We start from the raw sequence: 21,606 nt of genomic DNA, 5'->3' as shown, positions 1-21,606 counted from the left end.
CAGGGTCGAACTGCCCCTGTGAGTTACTCTTCACGGGGTAGAAACCCCATCCGTCTCCCGCAGAACGGCTGGTGGTTCTCAATTACTGTGTTTGAAGAATCGCGGAACCACTACCCCACCGGGGCACCTTAGTTTGGAAAAGCAGTTTCTATTATTGCTTTCTCAAAGCGCCAGAATTCGCCAGACCGAAACCTTAAGAGACCCCTAAGAAATGGACCACAAAATCCTCCCAAGTTATTCTTGATCTTAACAGAGTGCTCCCCCCACGCTTATTTTCTGCAACATCAGTCCTTGCCCTGTGCAGTGCGGCAATTTGAACTGCTGCTGTCGTCTCTAACAAAGCCGTCATTGAGTGGACGAAGCATGAAGGGTAGGCGAGGGACATGGACGTGGGGAAGAAACACGGCAGCAGCATCAAAGGAACGCTTGAGGAAATGTTTTCAGGAACGGGCAAAACGTAAGCCCTCACCTCCTGGTACAGCTCACAGCCTCAGTAGGCAGCATTGCCTAAGAAGGGAAAGCGCCACCCAGCAAGGAGCCAGAGACGACGAACCACAACTCCCAGAGGGCCCTGGGGAAAGGATCGTTCCCGCCCAGCTCTGCAGGGACCGGGGGACTGTCCCTCCGGTCTGACTCGCTTCTAACGGGCCAGGTCGTCCCTGAACTGCCCCCACCACGCCGTCTCCCCTTGGTGAGGCCGCAAGGGTGCGGACTGGCACGCCTGCCTTGACCTTCACGGTCCGAGAGAAACCCGGGCACAAGACATACTGTCATGACCTCACCTGGGGAATTAATCCAAAGCCTCACGCCCAGCACCCGCCCCAGTTGTTGACGCGCATGCGCCGCGGGCTGCCGACCAACTGTCCGAGCGTTGGCGCGTGCGCTGTGCTGCGCGCCGCACGCGGCCGGGAGCGGCCATCCTACCGCGCAAGCGCCAGTGCCCTCCCAGTGCCAGCATCGCGCGCTCTCTATCTAGCTTGCCCTGCCGTCCTTGCGTAGGGGGCGGGGCTAAGAGTGCCATTGGTCTGTTTGGGTGCTAATCAAGGAAGGGGCCGCGGTGATTGGCGGAGGCCTGAAGAGTAGCGGGTTTAGGTGTAAGCCTCGAGCAGCCAGCGTTTTCGGAGCTTCTCCCTGGTTCTCTCTCTCCAGAAGGTTCTGCCGGTTCCCCTAGCTCAGGGTACCCGGCTCTGCATCGCGCCGCCATGATGGGCCATCGTCCCGTGCTCGTGCTCAGTGAGTCCTGGGGAAGCCGGGGAAGGGCCCCTTCTTTCTCTCATCCCTCCGTACTTTTCAGTGTACAGCCAGCCTCCCGCCCTGGCCCGGCCACGGAGCCTCCCTCCCAGTCGTCACCCTCCTGTAAGAAGGAGCGCCTCTCCCGCTTTTCTCTTCTCGCCCTGTAAACTCTTCCCACTCTTTCTGCAGACGCCAACTGACACTCTTCCTCGCCGAGCTTCTATCTTTCTGTGGCCTCGCCCCCGGGGGCTCCTTCCCACGCCATGCCCCGCTCCTCACCCTCGGCCCAGGTTCGCTTCCGTCATCCCGATGCACGGTTTTCTAGGGGTAGCTGAACAGATAGCAGGTTTTAAATTAGGCCTAGCCTTATAGAAGTCCTTAGACCAGTGTTACAAAGCGAATATTTCTTTGTAGAACGGTGAGGCTTAATTGGGATAGGAGGGTAAACTGTTTGAGACAATCTTGGCAAACAGCGAGTGGAATCCTTGATCACTTCCCAGTACTTACTTGTTAGTAGCAATTCCTCTGGAATTTCCATTCAGTAACCCTGTGCCTGAAGTGGTGTCCCTGCTTTCCTCACTGGCCAGGGGATCCCTCCCCTTAACCCTCTGAGCTTTCCCCAAACTACAGGACAGGGTTTCTATATACACTCTTGGGGAATAACCCCAATTTCCTCCTGATGAATGAACAATCTTGGAACCCCATCTGCTGGTTGCCTGACTTGCCATTTCTCCTCCCTTCCCATCTTATGTATATAGAATGTCGTTCAGAACTTTCATCCACTTTTTTTCTCTCCATATACCTGAGAGGTAACTGTTTCCAGAGAAATTGGACTTTGCCTTGGGAGAGGGGCGCCCTTTCTTCTGGTGGGCTGTAGATCCATGCAGGTTTTTAATTCCAATTGCCTGTGTGTCATCCCTGAGAGTGTTGACATTCGATAGGACTGGACTGAAAGAATGACTGCTGGATTCAAATGGTAAGGGAAATAGATAGGGTATTATAGTGGGTTAGTTATCTTGCTTTGTCTTCTCCATTAAGAGGGCCCCTGCTATGTGTGGTGCTTTTGTGTAGCCCATTCCAGGGCTGTGCCCTGGCATTAATGGCTCTAATGGATCAGGCTCCCTATTAAAATGCAGAGTTGCTTCTTAGGGTAGTGTGTAGTTCACGGAGGCACCCTCACTGCCTCCAAGCATGGGGTAACTACATAATTTCTCTTCCAAACTGGCACATGTTTGAGGCTGTAAAGACACATTCTCATTTATGCTAGGACTGCCCAAGTGTGGTCAGTCCCCCAACCAGCAGGAAAAAGTGAACGCTTTTTTCTTTTTCCCTTTCTTCTAAAGCAATGATTCATACTTGGGATCGTCAGCCTTTTGAGACTTTGGTGATAAACTATGAAGGCTCTCCCCTGCCAGAAATGCAGTCTTCCCCTTGCCTCTCTGACCTGTGCTCCCCTTCCCACTGAGGTGCATTTGAGGGTCTCCGGTTATGGGCCCTGCTATTCGAATAGTACGAGAGTGACGAGGATCCCAAGAATTTTGAACCGCTGTGGGTTATTTGCTAGCATCCAGGGCTTGTAGTCAGGAAAGAGGTAAGTGCCTAGATTTATTTACAGTATTTCCTTTTTGAGGTACCACTGACATGTTCTAAGCTGTGCACACTGAAGGGTACATTTGATAGGGCTTCATCTATGTGTGCATCCATGAACCTGGTATGCTTGTTTTTAAAGATCGGGGGTTGGCTAACTTGTGAACACTAAAACAATCCCAAAACCCAGTTTTGGTTTTTGATTTTTTTTCTCCCCTGTTTTAGGCCAGAACACAAAGCGTGAATCTGGAAGGAAAGTTCAGTCTGGAAACATCAATGCCGCCAAGGTAACCTGTCTTTTAAGCGTCTGTATATTTGCCTCCAGCTGCTCTTAGTGTTCCTACAGCCCCTTGTAATGGTGAGTTTCCTAAGGAGCAGCCCTAGTGGCTAAGTGGGCTGCTGACCAAAAAGCCCGTGCTTCCTTGGGAGGAAGATGAGGCTGGTGCCGAAGAGATTCAGACTCCGGAACCCTAAATAGGGTCGCCGTGAGTTGGGGTTGTCTCTATGACAGTGGGTTTGGTAAGTTTCTGTCTCCGGACTTTTAAACAAGACTGCTGTAGAGTTGATTCCCATGCATACTCCAAAAAAAACACAAAACCCCCAAATTTGCACCAGTGAGTTAATTCTGACTCATGGTGACCCTATGTAGGATTTCCAAGGCCTTGCAAAATGATTACAGGAATATACAGCCTCTTCTTCATAAAACCGCTCCTGACTTTGAACCACCAACCTTATAGTTAAAGGTCCAGCACTTACCTGACTGTTCCACCAGGATTTCTTTGTAGACTCTAGAGCAGTGGTTCTCCACTTTCCTAATGCCTCCACTCTTTAATACAGTTCCTCAGGTTGTGACCCCCAACCATAAAATTATTCTCTTTCTTTTTTTTAGATCATTGTATTGGGGCTCGTACAACTCTTGTCACAATCCATACATACATCCACTGTGTCAAGCACATTTGTACATTTGTTGCCATCATCATTCTCCAAACATTTGCTTTCTACTTGAGCCCTTGGTATCAGCTCATTTTTCTCCTCCCTTCCCCCCCCATAAAATGATTTTCATTGCTACTTTATAACTGTAATTTGCTACTGCTATGAATCGTAATGTAAATTATCTGATGATTATGCGGGATGTATTTTCATTGTTACAAATTGAAAATAATTAATGCATAGTGATTAATCACAAAACAATATGTAATTATATATCATGAAAAATTTATTTCTTTTTACATATAAATTAAATTTTGTCTTGAAGCATGGTGTAGTATGGGTAACAGTCTTTACGCTGGGTACTCGTATGTGGGCATATCTGCATGTGACCCGAGCAGGGTGTCGGTTCCTAAGACCATTGGAAGTATTGTGTTTTCTGATGGTCTTAGGTGACCCATATAAAAGGGTCATTTGACACCACCACCCAAAAAAGGGGTCACAACCCACAGGTTGAGAACCACTGCTCTGGAGTGTGTAATTGTGCTAGGAAATGTTGACTTGCCAAGTTTGGGGAGTTGGAGGTGGGAATGTCCTAGCCCCAGTTGTTGGTTTTCTTGAACTCAGCTGATAGTTTAACCTCAATATAATTCTATTGCTATGTATTTTAATATGTTTCATTTGCTTGTCTCCCGGGCTAGACTGAGTTACTTGAGGAAGAAGGCCTATATATAAGTTCCCTTTTGTATTCCTATTGTCCACGGTAGATGTGGGATCGCTATTTGGGTTTGTTTGTTTTTTTAAATCATTTTATTGGGGGCTCGGACAACTCTTACCACAATCCATACATCAGTTGAATCAGGCATGTTTGTACATGTGTTGCCATCATTCTCTTCTAGACATTTACTTTCTATTGAGCACTTGGTACCAGCTTTTTTCCCTCCCCGCCCCGCCACACCCTCATAGGCCCCCGATAGAGTGTACATTGTTATTATTTTCATCTCTCACACCGAACGCTGTCTCCCTTTTCCCATGTTTTCTGTTGTTCTCCCCCCTGTAGAGGGGTGTATGGTTATGTATCGATTATTGCGATCGGTTCCCCCTTTATCCCCTCCTCTCCCCTTCTTCCTCTTACCCTTCTGGTATCACCATTCCCACTCCTGGATCCTGTGTGTCGTGAGCTCCCATCCCTTTGTACACCTGTGTACACGTTCCGGTCTAGTCTGAACCGGGAAGCAGCACTGGAGAGCTATTTGGATTTTTTTGACTGAAAGAGTGACAGTGGCCCTACACTTGGTGGGTGGTGTGGAATACTATGGAGAACACTGATGTGAACTTACAAGTGTTTTGGAATGCTGCAAAGCATTCCAGAGAGCCATTCTCCCTTTACTCTTACAAAATGTATGTGTGTATGGATAATACAGATGTTCACTCTGTAAGCTGTCTACAGGGCGTGGGGGAGTGGCTAGCTACAGAGCACACTGTCTCAAGTTGTTGTCAACCTTAGTCTACAAGTGTCCTTGTTTGAATTAAAGCACTGTATGTTGTTCTGTTCCCGCCCCCGAAACGCTGGCCACTGTTTTGTGCTTACATGCGTTATGCTTTCTTTCCATTAGACTATTGCAGATATCATCCGAACATGTTTGGGACCCAAGTCCATGATGAAGGTAGGCTTATCTCAGCCTAAAGCTCTTCAATTCCAAATGTTCCCTTTCGGTTTTCCAGGACACTCAAATAATAACTTTTGCTTTTGTTTTAGATGCTTTTGGACCCAATGGGAGGCATTGTGATGACCAATGATGGCAATGCCATTCTTCGAGAGGTGCACATTTCATTTTGTTTTAAAAATAGTTTATAAATACAAGGTGGCTTCCAAAAGTTCATGGAAAAATTCCATGTCTTTTAATTCCATTTTTTCCACAAGCTTTTTGAAACCCCTCATATATAGAATTTGTATAGCTATATGCAGACGGTGCTTCCAGTAAGTAAGATAAAAGGTGCTGTTCTGCCCTGGAGGAGTTTTGGATCTTTGAGCTAGCATAATGCCTTTTGCCTAACAGAAAGGCACTTGAGAACCTAGTTTGGTTAGGTAGTGTGTGTGTGGTGCTGGGGGGGGTGCTAGGGTATTTTAAAAGTTTCCTGAGTGTGGTAAGGAAGTAAGTATGGAAGCAAGAAGCTCACGAGTTGGTCCAAGTAGTAGGGGCCATTTAATGACAGTCTACATTTTCCTTTCAGATTCAAGTTCAGCATCCAGCAGCCAAGTCTATGATTGAAATTAGCCGGACCCAGGATGAAGAGGTTGGAGATGGGACAACATCAGTAATCATTCTTGGTAAGAGGAGATTAGGAGGCAGTTAAGAAAATGGGGTTGAAATGTGAACATTTTTGTTAGAAATGTGTTGTATTTTGAGAAGGAAATTCTTTTAATGATCCTGTAACTATAAATAAGTGAGTAGCATATTAACTTTCCATGTATTCTCCCTAATCAGTATAGAACAGTACAGAATGTGAGCTGTGCAAATTTAAGTGAAATAACTAACATTCTTAGTTTTAATAACTAATCTTTTTCTTTTGTGTGGGATCATAAAAAGATCACGCTCCAGAAAACTTTACATATACTTTGACTGAGAATTGTTGCTTGTATAGGATTCAGATTGATGTCAGAATGATTGTAGCATCCCCCACCCTCACATTTCTTGGTCTCATTTATTTGTTATTTATGGGGAATTAATATATGTCATATCACTGCGTAATTCGAACACATCAAGCAGAATTGTACAATTGCTATCACAATTAGTTTCCCAACATTCTTTTTCTTGCATTTTTTAAAATTGCAGCAACAGATTGGTAGAGAACGAGAAAAATACTGTTTTAAATTAATGGATGCAAATTTATAGTGTTGACCCACATGCCCAAGATGATAGAGCCCTTACAACAAAATTATAATAGGATTGTTTTTAAGCAACACCTTAAATTATGTTTATTGCCTTGGGCTGTGTCATCAAAGTGAGTGGGGTGGAAATTTGACTTGAGTTACTAATCACAGTTCTTTACATTAAAACCAATTCGTTGGAGTATTGAGAATTACATGGCTAGTTCTGAACTTTGAGGAGCTCTGGTACTTACAGTGGTTACCAGTTGGGCAGTTAACCACAAGGTCAGAGATTCAAAAGCCCAGCGCTGGTGAGGTTTCCTACTCCTGTAAAGAGTGATAAACTCACAAGGACAAGTCTACCCTGTCCTCTAGGGTCAACCAGAATCAGAACTGACTCGAAGGTAGTGAGTTTTGTTGTTTTTAGTTCTGAGATTTAAAGAGCCCTTGTAGTGTGGTGGGTTACTCATTGGGCTGCTAACCACTAGGTTAGTTCAAAACCACAAGCCCCTCCCGGAGAGGAGAACAAGACCTTCTGCCCCTTACAGACAGCCTCAGAAACCAGACCCACATGGGCAGTTCTGCCCTGCTCATGGGGTAGCTGTAGACCAGCATTGACTCAGTGAGTTGCGTTCTGAACGTTAAAGAAAAACGTGGATGGCATCTTCACCTTAGAATGAAGTAGGAGAAAAGGCTTTGCACTTAATCTTACCTTTTGATTCATTGTTTCATTTGTAAAATTTAAGGTTAGATACCAGGCAGAACTCTATAATGTTATATAGTTGAATTTCCTGGAATTCGATAACCCATGATTCTAGGTTTCTTAGATTTTAAGGGTGATTAAAAAATCCTAAACTTGAACATACTTAAAGATACCTTTGTTTCTGTATTACTGTTCTAACTTAACAGAGCACATCCTTTTCTAAGTCATCTTATCAACTATCTTCTAAAATATTTATCAATCTTTAATATGCACGATAGTTACTCAGGAATTGGAATGCAGTGTAGAGGTCAAACATGGACAATTTGAGTGAAGGACTTTTTGCATTAGGATATCTACATGTCCGTTTAAGCTTGTTTAGTCACGCGTGTGCAAGAAATTAGAAGAAGATGGACTTTATATCACTAATGCCCTACGCAGAGGACATTTTGCACATTTTTATGGTTGGTCTTCTAAGTATAAAGTTTTTCCTTTAGGTTTTTAAGTACTTGTAGTTTGACTGGATCCGTAGATGTTACAGTAATTCCAAGCATGTCAATTTCTCTTCATGTATTTTTCTTTCTATTTTAGAATCTTGGGGAATTTTGTTTGTTTTTCCCTCCTTTGTTTTTATATTTTTAACACGAGCATGTTTAGTTAGAAATATCAGGACCCACAGGTAAACTGGGGATCAATCTTTGACCATTTGGAATAGATCTCTGCAGCTGTGTCAAATTCAGTGCCTGCCTTTCCCATGGCCGGCACTGGCCCAAAAGGCTGCCACAGAGACACTGTAACTCATGGGCCCTGTTCCTCTCTGCTGAGGCTCAGGGATAAATTTTGTTACAGACATGAAGAAAGAAGTAATAATAAAATAGATCAGGTAAGGATGTTTGCTTAGTGAATTTGCTTGTACAAAGTGTAAACTGTAGAATAGTGACGTTGGTTGCTTTCAAGGTGGCTCCAAATTGCAGCAGTCTTATTTTAGTGTGAGCCCCTGCACCATCTTCATTTTCTTGATGTGTTGCAACTGGGGCTGTTGTGTGGTGCCTTCTGGCATGGGGCTTCATCCTCCAGCACAGGGGTCCTCAAACTACGGCCCGGGGGCCACATGCGGCCCGCCGAGGACATTTATACGGCCTGGCGGGTGTTTTTGGCCCGTTTTTTTACTTCAAAATAAGATCTGTGCATGGGAATTTGTTCATAGTTTTTTAAAAACTATCGTCCGGCCCTCCCAACGGGTCGGAGGGACAGTGAACTGACCCCCTGTTTAAAAAGTTTGAGGACCCCTGCTCCAGCAATACACCAGACAATAGTCTGTTGTGATGTATAAGTTGTTTTGGTTTTGTAATTGTGGTGAAAACCTATGATGCACAATATACACCGTTTCAATCATTTCTACAAGTCCGCGATGTTGGTTACATTTGTAGTTCTGTAACCATTTTCACTGTCCTTTTCCAAATAATTCTACCACCGTAACAAAAACTCAGTGACCCCTAAGCACAAATTACTCCCCCCAACTCTGATAACCATTAGTCATTTTTGTGCTTTGTGCAGTTGCTTTTTCATAGAAATATGAATTTGTCCAGTATAATCTTTTTGCAAATGGTGTTTCTTTAACGCTGATTGGTCTCACTGTGTGTATATGTACATTTGTGCCCAATCAGCACTGATACACTGTTGTGAACATTGGCGTGTAGGTGTGGAGCTAGGCTTGGGGTTGCGGGTCCGATTGTGGTTCTTGGTCGGACGTTTGAGACTTGTCAGCCGAGACCCTACCAACCATTCTACAGTGTCTACAACCTTGGCGGTGGTTGTTTTGAAATAAGCATTGCTATCCTGATAGGGAAGCAGCCCTGGCGGCACTGTGGATTAAGCATTGGGCTGCTAACCACAGACAGGGTCCGAAGTTCAAATCTGTCGACCTCTCTGCAGGAAAATGGTGAGCTGTCTGCTTGCAGCAAGACCCCAGTCTCAGACCCCTGTAAGGGCCACAGGAGTTGGCATCAACTCTGGTGTGGCTACTCTAATGGAAAGGAGGTAGCAACGCCTCGATGAGTTGCATTTCTAATGGCTCTATGAATAGCTTGTGCTTGTTGGCCATTGAATGTCTTCTTTGATAAAACGTTCGATTCCTTGCCTGTTTTTTGATTGGGCAGTTTGCTTTACCTTTTTGTTGTTAGGTTGTAAGAGGGTTTTTTGTTTTTAAGAATTTGTTGGGGACTCTTACAGCTCTTATAATCATCCATCATCATATTTGTACATAGGTTGCCATCATCATTTTCTAAACATGTACTTTCTATTTGAGTCCTTGGTATCAGCTCTCTTTTTACCCTCCCTCTCCCACTCCCACCCTCATGACCCCTTGATAAATTATTGTATTTTCATATCTTACACTGACTGCTCTCTCCCTTCCCCACAGGTTCTTCCCCCAACACCACCCCTCTCCCCACATTTCCCTACCCGTTGGAGGTTTTTTGTTATTTTTGTTTTTCACATGTATATTGGATGATAGACCATCAGAAACTAGATGGCCATTCCTTTTTTCCTAATCGGTCTTAATATGGAAGTTCTGCTGAATCTGTCTATGGTGGGTGGTCTTGCTGGAATTAGAAAGACTGGTGGTGTCGTTTTCAACATCAAAGCAGACAGGCCACCAGAGCACATAAGGTTAACTTTGTGTTTTTATCCTTCTGCAGCAGGGGAAATGCTGTCGGTGGCTGAGCACTTCCTAGAGCAGCAGATGCACCCGACAGTGGTGATCAGTGCTTACCGGAAGGCTTTGGATGATATGATCAGCACCCTTAAGAAAATCAGGTATTGGCAGGGCCAGGAACAGGTGCTTGCTCTTCTGGGAGGCCAGCCAGGCACTGCACACATCCACACATCAGTGGTTTATATTTTTTGTGTTACTTTGTGTGAGGAGGGAGCCGTCAAAGGTACAACTTTGGGTCCTTTCTTGATTGGACCAAACAGTGAAGACAGTCAGAGACTCAAGGAAGCAGTGAGTACAAAGGACAAATGGGACGCATGCTCCCGCCTCCACTGGTCTGAGACCAGAGGACTAGACCGTGCTCGGCTGCCACAGCCGACCACTCTAGTTGGGGTCACCACAGAGGTCCTGAGCACAACACAATTTTTAAAATCATCTTTTTGAAAAAAGAACAGCATTATTAGTCGGATAGAGATTGGTGGGAGAAACCTCAAGATTGACTATGGCCCTTCAACAAACCTTATAACCTGAAACTGAACCCACCCCCAGAGATCACCTTTCAGCCAAATAGACAAGTCTGTAAAGTGAACAGTAACAGCCAGGAGGAATACTTCACAGAACAGTCAGCTACATGCGACCAAACTGACAGCATTTGCCAAAAATAAAGTTCCGGGGACAGGAGGGGGCAGCGAAGATGGGTGAGGGACTGAGGAGCGCAGGGAAGGAGGGGAAAGCACCGTTGCAACTACTGTCACAAAACAAAAGTCTGATTGTTACGTGGAAAATAACGTGCTCTGTCAACGCCACCCAGACTACAATAGCATGTTTTTGTTTGTTGTTTTTAAAGGGAGCTAAAAATAGAAGTCCTGGGAAATGGCACGCGATCGGAACATAGAGATCTAAAGAAGAGCTAGGATTAGGTCTTGAAAATATCTTTTGCTTGCACGTTGTCTGCAAGTTTCCATGTCAGCACTGCACGGGAATATAGTAAATAAACTCTGCCCCTTTCAAGAGTGCAGAGCCGACAGGAGTGTGGTGTTGCGGAGTTAAATCTGTACGAGAAAGTACCGTGTGGGATGAGAGCAGGTTCCCACTAACATCCGAAGTCCAGGCTGAAAGTGCTGTTTGGAGCCTGCCTCATAATCGAAGAACCTAACCATTAGTTTGCATTTGCTAACTGGACAATGAAAAGAGTATAAAAATACATGATTTTTAACTTTGGAGAATATTAGTTAAATCGTGGCATAATGGGATGTCTCAAAAAGTAGTGCCTATGATTAAAACTTTGTTTGAAAAAATAAAAAAAGGTTGTTTGTTAGTTTGTTTAACATGGTGAGATCACAGGGCACATAGCTGTTTAGCGTCTTGGTGAGTTTTGTTTTAGGCTGCCCACTGAAGAAATAGGAAGTATATAGTGACGTCTCTTGTTTAAGACTCTTAGAGAATGAAGTGTTTGATGTGAAAAAAATACGCAAGAATGTTGGAAGTGTCCAAAGTTTTTAGTGAGTGTGTGAAACTGGGTCATTCAGGGGTTCTGTAATAATTGCTTCTGTAGATCAGTGTAATTTCTCTTAGATAACACTTCTGGAAAGCTTGCCTCTTTTCAAATCTATAACTGAACAACTACTTACTGGTGTGTTGTGTGTGTCTTGCACTGCCACAAAAGAGCCCACAGTGGGTGAGCGTTTGGGCTAGATGTTATTCAAGGTCTCTCGGACTTCTTTTTATGGTGCTGAAGACAGTGAAACTTGTGAGAGCCGGAACTCGGTGGGAACTGTTGATGCAGTGCCTACCTTTGACAGGGCGCAGTCCGGCCACCTTTCTGTAGCTCTTTCTCATTTTTCTTCTGACCGCTTTCGACCTCAGACGCTATCATCTTGTGGGAGGGAGCAGCCAGTCACCATTTCGCACCACGTATTACAACTCTAGAGAGAAGAGAGTTGGTCAGTGTTCAAAATGAAGCTAGTGCAAACTGGTGGGGACTCTCAAGAGGCACTCACAGAATTTGCTGTTAGGGGAGAAGATGTCAGACGAAATGTGTCTGGTCCAAGTCTTCAAAGGTAGAAGCAGAAGGAAAGGGTAAATTAGTTTTCACCTAACCTCTTTATGAAGAGTTGTCCCATGGGGAAGATAACGGAGGCATTCTGAATTACCTTTGAGGAGTGGAAGCTAGATGTCTAAGTGTACCTCACCGTGCTCCTTATAGCTCTCCACAAAGGAGCAGATGCCCCTGCCTCTGTGTCTCGGCCGAGGGCAGTCTCAAGATAGAGACGGGAGTTGTCTTTGAGTAGCCCAGATCCCTGCTGAGCCTGCTCCCTATCTCTGTATTCCTAGTACTCCTGTCGACATCAATGACCGTGACATGATGCTGAACATCATCAACAGCTCCATCACCACCAAAGCCATCAGTCGGTGGGCCAGCTTGGCTTGCAACATAGCCCTGGATGCGGTCAAAACTGTCCAGTGTGAGGAGAACGGGCGGAAGGAGATTGACATCAAGAAATACGCTAGAGTGGAGAAGGTAATGCTTCCTGTGTACTTTGGAGACAAATTACTTCATAGCATGTGCCATCCACTTGAGGAAATAGGTTCAAATCCGAACAAGAGATCTTCAGTTAGAACCAGAAAGAACGCCTAGAAAGCTAAACCCTACAGGGAAGTCAAGAACTTCCAGACGTGGTGGTGTTGCCGTAACTGCTGCCGCTGCCTACATCAGATGTGCCAGGTCCAGGGAAAGACTTTTTGGTGTTCCATGTTTGCACACTTATCAGCACTGTCAGGATGTGAATCTTAACAAAAGCTGTAGACGTGTGCTAATCAGGTCCTCACATTTATGACGGCAAAAGGTCTTCAGTAAACGGGAGATAAAAAGTAGCCGTAACTGTTTATGGCCAGTAGGTGGTGCCACAAGCATACATTTCTGTGAGCATGTCTTTAAAGGAAGAAGAACCTTGAGCCCTTTTTTCGAATCTTTTCAAATCTTTGAACTTCTCTGGGCTCAGCTGACCTCCAAACCGATGGCATGGCCCCAGACTAGCGTGCTTCCTAGTGAAGGAGAAAATGTGGTTGTAACACTGTAGGATTGGGCTCCTCGTGGAGGAAAGGTACGTGAAAAATAACCGCGGGGAAGAGGTTGAGAAGTTGGCTCCTTTCTTTCGCGCAGATACCGGGGGGCATCATTGAAGATTCCTGTGTCTTACGCGGAGTCATGATTAACAAGGATGTGACACATCCTCGCATGCGGCGCTTTATCAAGAACCCCCGCATCGTGCTGCTGGACTCCTCCCTGGAGTACAAGAAGGGAGAAAGCCAGGTGAGACTCCTCAAAGTGCCTGTGAGGCTCCAGCTCCTGGTAGGCCCAGGTAAATAATGGGTGGTAGTTGTGTGCCTGCTCTTGGCATTAATGCTCTTTGCACACATTCTCTCGGCTTCAGCCAGCCAGCCTTTAAAAATAGTTGGTATTGACTCTTTTACGGGTGAGAGATCTGAAGCTTAGAGAAATTAGGTTACTGACCTGAGATACACAAATCAGGATTGGAACCGGTGCTGGTTTGCCTTCCACATCCAGTCACCTTCCCTAGCACATCAGGAGAGCATAGGGTTGGCGTTGTTAGTTCCGAGTGCTGCAGGAGAACTGCCAGAGGCCACGAGACTCCCAGGCTTCATCCGCCGATGATACAGAGTCACTGACTCTTATTAAACAGTGCTCAACTCTAAGTACTCAACTGCTGACGAAAAGTCTGCAGTTCCAGCCCACTTTTCTAGGAGAAAAGACAGGGTGCTCTGGTCCCGCAAAGATGGGAGCCTAGGAATCACCATGTGGTGGTCGTTTTCTGTCCTGTCCTGTCCTGTGCCCACTGAGTCTGAATTGCTTGATCCTGAGAACAAGAATCAAGATTTAACCGAGGGAAAGAACTGAGGCTAAAAATAGTGGGCGCAATGGCTGGACGGAAGTAACACTGAATTGGGTGGCCAGAGACCTTTCTAGGCCTGCTCCACTGATTGGCGCGGCACTGAGTTCCTGATGCTTCATGACGAAATGGAGAGGTTGAACTAGATGGAAGCTGCACCTTAACCTAGTGAAGTGATAGCATTCTACTTGGATTTTCTGGATCTGAGGACTGGATGATGGGTGTAATAGTTGGAGAGGCCTTTACAGCGTAACGGATTCAGCAGTTCCTTAATGTGCTCGTTTGCTTTGCCACACAGACTGACATCGAGATCACACGAGAGGAAGACTTCTCCCGAATCCTCCAAATGGAAGAGGAATACATCCAGCAGCTCTGTGAGGACATCATCCAGCTGAAGCCCGACGTTGTCATCACGGAAAAGGGCATCTCAGGTAGGGCTCCGTGGCCCCGCCTGCCTCTGAGGAAGTAGAAGTGGTGAATGTGGGGGTGTAATCCGAACGAACGCAGTGAATGTGTCATGACTAGGGTACGTTGGGGAGACCAGGCCCGAATCCAGAGTCCTTGCTTCCAGCTTCACACTTCTGCTTTGGGGTTTGCAGATCTAGCGCAGCACTACCTCATGCGGGCCAATATTACAGCCATTCGCAGAGTCCGGAAGACAGATAACAATCGCATCGCCAGGTGAGTAGGCCAGGTTAAAATACTGCTTTTCCCTTCCCATGGCTGTCAATTTTGTGTTTGTCTAGTGTAGTCATTGACATCGTTATCTGAAAAGGCTTAATGAAGGGTACAACCAGCCAGGTCAGTTTTAGGTGGAGAGAGTGTCTGGGTTTGCCTGTCTCCCATCCCGCCCTCAAGCACCCTAGCCCAGCAGTTACCCACTGCCGGAGCCTCTTCTGCGTTGTGGTTGAGATCTGTGATCACTTCCCGGGCAGGTGTCCATTACGTTGCTTCATTGTGTGAAAGCCGCCCTCTCTCTGGTCACCGTGTGACTCTGCATGAACTAAGCTGTCACGATGCGCTTCTTCTGAAGGAGTTTTCCAGAGTAGTCTGTACTGGGTGGCTGTGAATGCAGGAGCAGAGCCCAGTTCTTCGATTTTGCGTCCTCCCACGTGTTTATGTAGCTTTAGATTGCGTCTCCACACCTGCCAATGTCTCTTCACAGATGGCACTCCTTCTGGCTGTTTTGTTGTTGTTTTAATTGTGAGGCGATAAGTGGACACTTGCCAGTGTAGTCTGTATTCCTGCATGTATGATTCAGTGACATTGATCATATTCTTCATGTTGTGCAACCATGACTACTGCCCTTTTCAAATCATGTTGTCACCATGAACACAGATTACAGGCCCTCCTGTAAGCCACCCCCCGCCGTCCAAGCAACTGCCGACTCCTGGTGGCCCAGGTAGAGCCACTGGTAATCTTTTCCCCATACATTTGCTTGTTTTATATGTAAGTGATATTAGGTAGCATTTGTGTTTGCAACAAAATGTATCTGGCAAAACCAAATTTGTTAAAGGAAACTTTGTATCGGTTTGAAAGTTTTTTCTTTTTTTTAGAACCATGCACCCAAATTCTCTCAAGTGATGTAGAAATGTTTTCAGCAATCACGTGTACCCTGCTTCGTAGCCACAGACCCTAGAGACAAGGGAGACTGTACAGGTACCTGATATAATCTGGTTCTTCAACTCTCACCCCCAAATAGAGCTTGTGGGGCCCGGATAGCCAGCAGACCAGAGGAACTGAGAGAAGATGACGTCGGGACAGGAGCAGGCCTCCTGGAAATCAAGAAAATTGGAGATGAGTACTTCACGTTCATCACTGAGTGCAAAGACCCCAAGGCCTGCACCATTCTCCTCCGGGGAGCCAGCAAAGAGATCCTCTCGGTGAGTCAGCTGCGGCAGTGGGACGCCAGAGAGAATAGGTCATTGCACATATTCAGAGTTCACTGGGGAATCTCCACGTCTTCCCTTTTCCCCTTGCAGCCTCCTAAAGGACACCCCTGGGAAGGGAAGTTCCCCGTAGGGTACAGCTCCAGCAGGATCAGTGAAAGTCTAGCTCCACATACCCCACCCCTACCACTCAGTCATAGGTTACACCTGCCCTGCCCATGGAGGTTCTCGGCGCCCTCCTTGGTTTATTGACCCTGGCTCTCAGGAAGTCCTGTGGTGGCCCTGGTTTGCCCCTGAGTCATCGAGCCTTGGCTTCATAGTATGTGTTTGTTTCCCCCAAGGAAGTGGAGCGAAACCTCCAGGATGCTATGCAAGTGTGTCGCAATGTCCTCTTGGACCCTCAGCTGGTGCCAGGAGGAGGCGCCTCTGAGATGGCCGTGGCCCATGCACTGACAGAAAAGTCCAAGGCCATGACTGGTGTGGAGCAGTGGCCATACAGGGCTGTTGCCCAGGCCTTAGAGGTCATCCCTCGGACCCTCATCCAGAACTGTGGGGCCAGCACCATCCGTCTGCTCACCTCCCTTCGGGTGAGTTCCTCTCTCTCGCTCGCTCGCTCCATGGAAGAAGGAAAGCTGTCTGTCTGGTCTAAGCTGGTGGTTCCGACCAGTCTGTCCAAGTGTTTCTGGGAGGCTTGTTCCTTGAAGTCCGTCCCCTCGTCTCTGACTTGCTGCTGTTACTATGTTCCCTGTTCCCTTTCCAGTCCAGGCCTGTGGGCATCCTTTTCAGCCTGATGTTGCATGCCGGCGGGCTTTTCCCGTGTTTGTTCTCTCACTTCGCCTGCTTGCGTCCTTACCCTGCAGGCCAAGCACACCCAGGAGAACTGTGAGACTTGGGGTGTGAATGGGGAGACCGGTACTTTGGTGGACATGAAAGAGCTGGGCATCTGGGAACCGCTGGCAGTGAAGCTACAAACATACAAGACGGCAGTGGAGGTGAGGCACCCACTGCAGAAACCAGTGTGTTCGCGCCAGTCTTTGAGGGAGGGAATATTGAAGGCAAACTGTCCCCCAAACCAGACCATCACAACGGTTCAGTCGTGGCTGATAACAGCAACCAGATCCTTTTTGAGTGCCATTTTGACCCTGGCAGGAAGCAGGTATTGGTGCCTAGCTCAAAAATGGCGGCTGGCCAAAATACCATCATAAGCCAGACACCCCTGCATGATGACCACTAGAGTCAAAATCCCACAGGCAGGCTAGCCCAGAATGCTCGTTTCCCTCTGCCATGACTGAACCATTCAAACTGGTTTGGACCCCTGCCCCGAATCTGCTCCTCTTGAGGCTCTCCCTCCTCCTTGCTCTAAAAGGTCCTTTGGTGCTGCCGGTTGGGCCCTGGGCTGCTCGCAGGCAGGTGGGTGCCACAGACCCCAGCAGTTGCTCCACAGGAGAAGGACGAGGCTGGCTGCCCCTGGATGGAGTGTCAGAAACCTAGGGGGCAGTCCTGGGTGGTCCTGTAGTTTCACTGTGAGTCAGGATGGCCTCACGGCAGTGGGGGTTTATTACTGTTGTCCTTAGCGCATAACAAACGGGAGGGGGCTAACAGCATAACATAAGCTTCATCCCTTTTGTTTAGGGAGAAGCACAGTTTATATTCAAGACGCTGGAACGGTAGATTTCAGATAGAATGGTAACTTGGTGGAAGGAGCTAGGTGATGTGGTTAAAAGGAAATAAATGTCCTTCTCTTTTCGGCTAACCTTTTTGGGGCTATGGTTTTTTCCCAGACGGCAGTCCTGCTGCTGCGGATTGATGACATCGTCTCAGGCCACAAGAAGAAGGGCGATGACCAGAACCGGCAAGGAGGGGCTCCTGATGCTGGCCAGGAGTGAGTGCTGGGCAAGCCGACTCAACACGCAGCCTGCACCGCCTCCTCCGTCCCTGAGCCAGAGGCCAAGGCCACTGTGGACGTCTTTGTTTGGAAGGGGATCGGGTTGGGGGCAGCCCCCAGTCCCTTCTGTCCTGGCTCAGTTTGCAAAAGGCACTGACACATAATTCTCCATTGTCAGCTTCCCATTTAGTTTGCTTCCGATGATTAAATCTAAGTCATTTGAGACCGTTGTTATGTGTTTTTCAACCTTGGGTCACATCTCTACCTGCTGGCAAAGAAGGAAGGGACAGGAAGCCTTGCTGGGGAGGAGGGAGCTGGGAGTGAGGTCATGAGCTGTCTGCCTTCTTTTCCTTCCTGAAGGGCTGGCCCTCCAGCTTCTCGGCAGATCTAGATTGGGGGGGCCCTTTGGTGATAAAAGAACATGAAGTTTAAGGGCACCCTTTTGCATTCACCACCCAAAGAACAGGAGAAACCTGTCCAAACATGGGTGTTTCCAACCACCGAGGCTCCAGAGTGCCATACCCAGCAGGTGCTAGGGCTTCCGACTGTCCCCTTTCTCTCAGGTTGTTTTATTTGCACCTAATCCAGACATCTTGCCACTCCGTAGTTCAGTCATAGCAAGCACTGTTGTACAGCCCCTGCCACACACAGTTTCAAAACAGTTTCTCCCTTACTCCCTTTTTGGTATTTTCAGGAGCTTTCAGAATCAACCGGCTTACCTTCAGTGCTCTTAATAGTGTTCTTTGTGATGCCAAACGACATGACCTGCTGCCTATTCTCATGCCAAGGTGTGTCACCATGGCCCTCTGCCACCGAGCTAGCAGAAACAAGGCTTTGTTGTTATCCAGGGGGTAAAGATCTGAGTAGTGGTGCTGGAGGCTTGTGAGGGATGTGCCTTTAATTTCTTCATTGTTCTTCCTCTTGGCTTCTGGGCATTCCACCCACCTCTTTGTCTTTTCTGAGTCACACCTTCAGCCCTATTTATCTCCTCCCTGAACTAGGGCTTAGTCAGGTTCTAAGTTGAACTACTAGGTAGAAAATAATCACTAAAACACAATACCTACTATGTAGCAGATGTTAAAATCCCTTTATTAACTCATTTAAACCTCACAACCTTTTCAGGTAGGTAATATCCCCTTAACTTATAATGAAGAATTTGAAGTAGAAAGTCTAAGGGTCAAACACTGTAAATGGGACACCCAGAATTCATATGCAGTCTGCTATACGGACAACTTCAGGTGTGAGAAAAGGACTCGTGAGGACTACTTGAGACCCTCTATGCTCTGTTCAACAACCAATCTGGTAACTTCCTGCTTAGCACGGTCTAAAGCCTTCAGCTCTTACTCCCAAGCTAAAACCACTACTGTCGACGCCAACTCTGAGTGTTTCCAAGGCTATATGTAATCTTTATGGAAGCCACATCTTCCCTAGAGCTTCTAGGCGAGGGCCTTCCACTGCACACGTGGCTCCCAAATAAGCCCACCTGAACAACCACACCTGAGAGGAACGTGCGCAACCAGCGGAGACCAGAAGGGCAGGAAAGAAGCGTGGGGAGCCCAGGGAGGAAGTGGGAAGTGTGCTGTGAGATTTGAGACACAATGTATCAACCACTGAATGGGAAACTAGTTTGCTCTGTAAACTTGCTCAAGCCACACAAAAAATGTCAACAGGTGATGAGTAACTGTTACTAAGAGAAGTAACCTGCACTGCCTCTTCTGAACCCATAATCCACTGGCCTGTTCTGTTCACCTGTATTCCTTTAGGCTTTCAAAACCCCTCCTTCCTGAGGCCTAAGTTTAACTGAGTTCAAAGGCCAGCCGAAGTAACTTCTGTTTTATTTGAACCCTGTGCACGAGACAACTCATGAACACAAAATTTGCCACCTGGGCTTCTGTTGGTCTAACATTGTCAAGGACTAGATTCAGTCAAATCCTTTCTTTTTCCCCCACAAAGCAAAAAAAATCTGGATGGAGAAAGGTTTGATTTTCTGATTGGCCAAACCCTCTACTCAGGTAAGATTCTTGTTTCTATTTATATCACTCTTCAGAGTTGATCATTTGGAAGATACAAATACTGTTTTTCCTAAGAAACGAGGGAACTGAGTCCCACTGTAGCCACTAGACAGCGGTTGTCAACCTATGGGTCTCAACCTTTTCACGGGTCACCCGATTCATAACAGTAGCAAAATTACAGTTATGAAGTAGCAATGAAAATTATCTTATGGTTGGGGGGGGTCACCACAACATGAACTGTATGAGAGGGTCTGGCATTATGAAGGTTGAAAACCACTGGGCTAGAGCAATAAATATGGCACAATTATGTTCCAAGCAGCTGGATATTTTTAACTAAAAACAAGCGGCAGAAAAGGAAGGATTTAAAAATGCATAGCCTACCAGGAAATGTAACTACATTAAAATATCTGTGTGGCAAAATGTGAATTTCCTTAAAGGGCTTTTAGGGGGAAAAATATGCATAGCTCCCAGGATAACAAAAATGAATGCCCTGTAAAACGAGATGCTTACCTTTTAGAGAGCAAGCCAAATTCAATCTGGCAGATGCTAGAAGTGGACATGAGAAGCAGTGTGTAAACTTCCTGCCCGGGGCCCTTTGGGCTGGTCCTATCTATGGGTTTGCTTGCAAATACATGAAGTGCTGCAGGAACATTGCTCCATTGTTGGCCACAGGGAAATAGTGAAAACGGTCAGCAAGCTTCTGTTAGATGGATCCCCACAATACCCCCTGCATTAGTGTGGAGAATGAGGCAGCTCAAGTATATGGATAGGGAACGGTACTCAATCTCTTCAATGAAACAATTCAGGTGCTATCCCTGCCCAGTACTTACTTAAATACAGTACCTATTCTTGACCTTGCAGACAATATATTTAGAAGGATACATCAGAAAGAGATTCCCCGACACCACCCCCACTACCACTGAAGGAGTCCGGTTGCTGGTTTGGGTACGACTGATACCTACTGGGTTATGTTCTGTATGTATGTATTATTGGGAGAAAAATGAGGCTGCACCCCTAACGATATAAGGCCCCTTCCTAGGGAGTCCACAGGGACTTGATGGCAGTGGGTATTATTAAGTCGAAAGGAAAAAAGACTGGGGGGAGGGAGGGAGGGACAACAAAAAGTGCATCAACCAGCTAGGGTCCCTTTCCTCTTTTGACAAGACCCTGTTTTTAGAGCCTATCATCCCCACAATGAAATTGTTAACCCTTCAGGATAAAAGCCTGCCTATGTGAAAGTTCAAATGAATATCAGATGGACAAAAGAGCCCTCTGGGGTGCAGTTTCTCCCACGGACTTTGATTGGCACCCCATTTGGATCTTTTTTAATCATTTTATTGGGGCTCATACAACTCTTAGCACAATCCATACATACATACATCAATTGTGTAAAGCACACTTATACATTCGTTGCCCTCATCATTCTCAAAATCCCATTTGGATCTTGAACCCTTTCATGTCCACATCTGATGGGAGCTGTCTGGCTTGCACGAAGGTATTGTCTGAGTTTCGGGAGGCGGTCTCTTTAAGAGCTGGTGTGGCGACTCCGCCCATTAAAGGGATCAGCTGAATGTGAGTCACCTGACTTTCCGGGGCCTCTTCGGAAGTCGGACCGCATGCGCGGCTCTAGGGAGCCCGGCTGGGGTTGGGGGCGCTGTACCCCTAGCCCCATGCTCTTCGTGAGCCTCCTTCTGTCTGCAGCTCCGCTTGGCCTGCTGGGAGAGGAGACCCGCCAGGTGAGGGCTCCGTGTTGAGGGACAGAGCGTGTCGGAAATGCTACCTTAAGTGGGCTGGCTGGAATGTGGGGCAAAGTCAAGGCTTCCTTAAACGGTGGCGGCCCGCGAGGGGAGGTAACCAGCGATGAGAAGCCGTGATGC

General features: G+C 46.8%; 2 protein-coding genes and 1 non-coding gene across 3 annotated transcripts in view; all 3 read left to right on the top strand.

Moving 5' to 3' along the window:
* Positions 1–1,104: 1,104 nt before the first annotated feature.
* On the top strand, positions 1,105–17,940 carry CCT3 (chaperonin containing TCP1 subunit 3). The gene is made up of 14 exons (XM_004714706.4): positions 1,105–1,233; positions 3,046–3,107; positions 5,364–5,414; positions 5,507–5,569; positions 5,983–6,079; positions 10,019–10,136; positions 12,367–12,553; positions 13,196–13,345; positions 14,242–14,374; positions 14,543–14,624; positions 15,646–15,826; positions 16,174–16,419; positions 16,693–16,824; positions 17,614–17,940. Exons 1-14 carry the CDS (start codon positions 1,203–1,205, stop codon positions 17,716–17,718), a joined length of 1,638 nt encoding a protein of 545 aa, XP_004714763.1. The 5' UTR covers positions 1,105–1,202; the 3' UTR covers positions 17,719–17,940.
* LOC115872579 lies at positions 8,040–8,174 on the top strand. Its single transcript, XR_004047939.1, has one exon. It is a non-coding gene; the product is annotated as a small nucleolar RNA SNORA5 (small nucleolar RNA).
* A 3,396-nt stretch (positions 17,941–21,336) lies between the features above and the next one.
* LOC101647585 (glycosylated lysosomal membrane protein) overlaps positions 21,337–21,606 on the top strand; it is a 3,492-nt gene continuing 3,222 nt past the window's right edge. Inside the window, exon 1 of the mRNA XM_004714703.2 lies at positions 21,337–21,465. Within this exon, the coding sequence (XP_004714760.1) occupies positions 21,346–21,465 (120 nt within the window). The 5' untranslated portion in view covers positions 21,337–21,345. The remainder of the gene's footprint in view (positions 21,466–21,606) is intronic.

This window comes from Echinops telfairi, unplaced genomic scaffold (genome assembly GCF_000313985.2).
Source record: "Echinops telfairi isolate 266 unplaced genomic scaffold, ASM31398v2 ScPeMD7_7425;HRSCAF=8463, whole genome shotgun sequence".
Taxonomy (NCBI): domain Eukaryota; kingdom Metazoa; phylum Chordata; class Mammalia; order Afrosoricida; family Tenrecidae; genus Echinops; species Echinops telfairi.
Note: the sequence above shows the minus strand (reverse complement) of the source record. Positions and strands in the feature narration are given on the sequence as shown.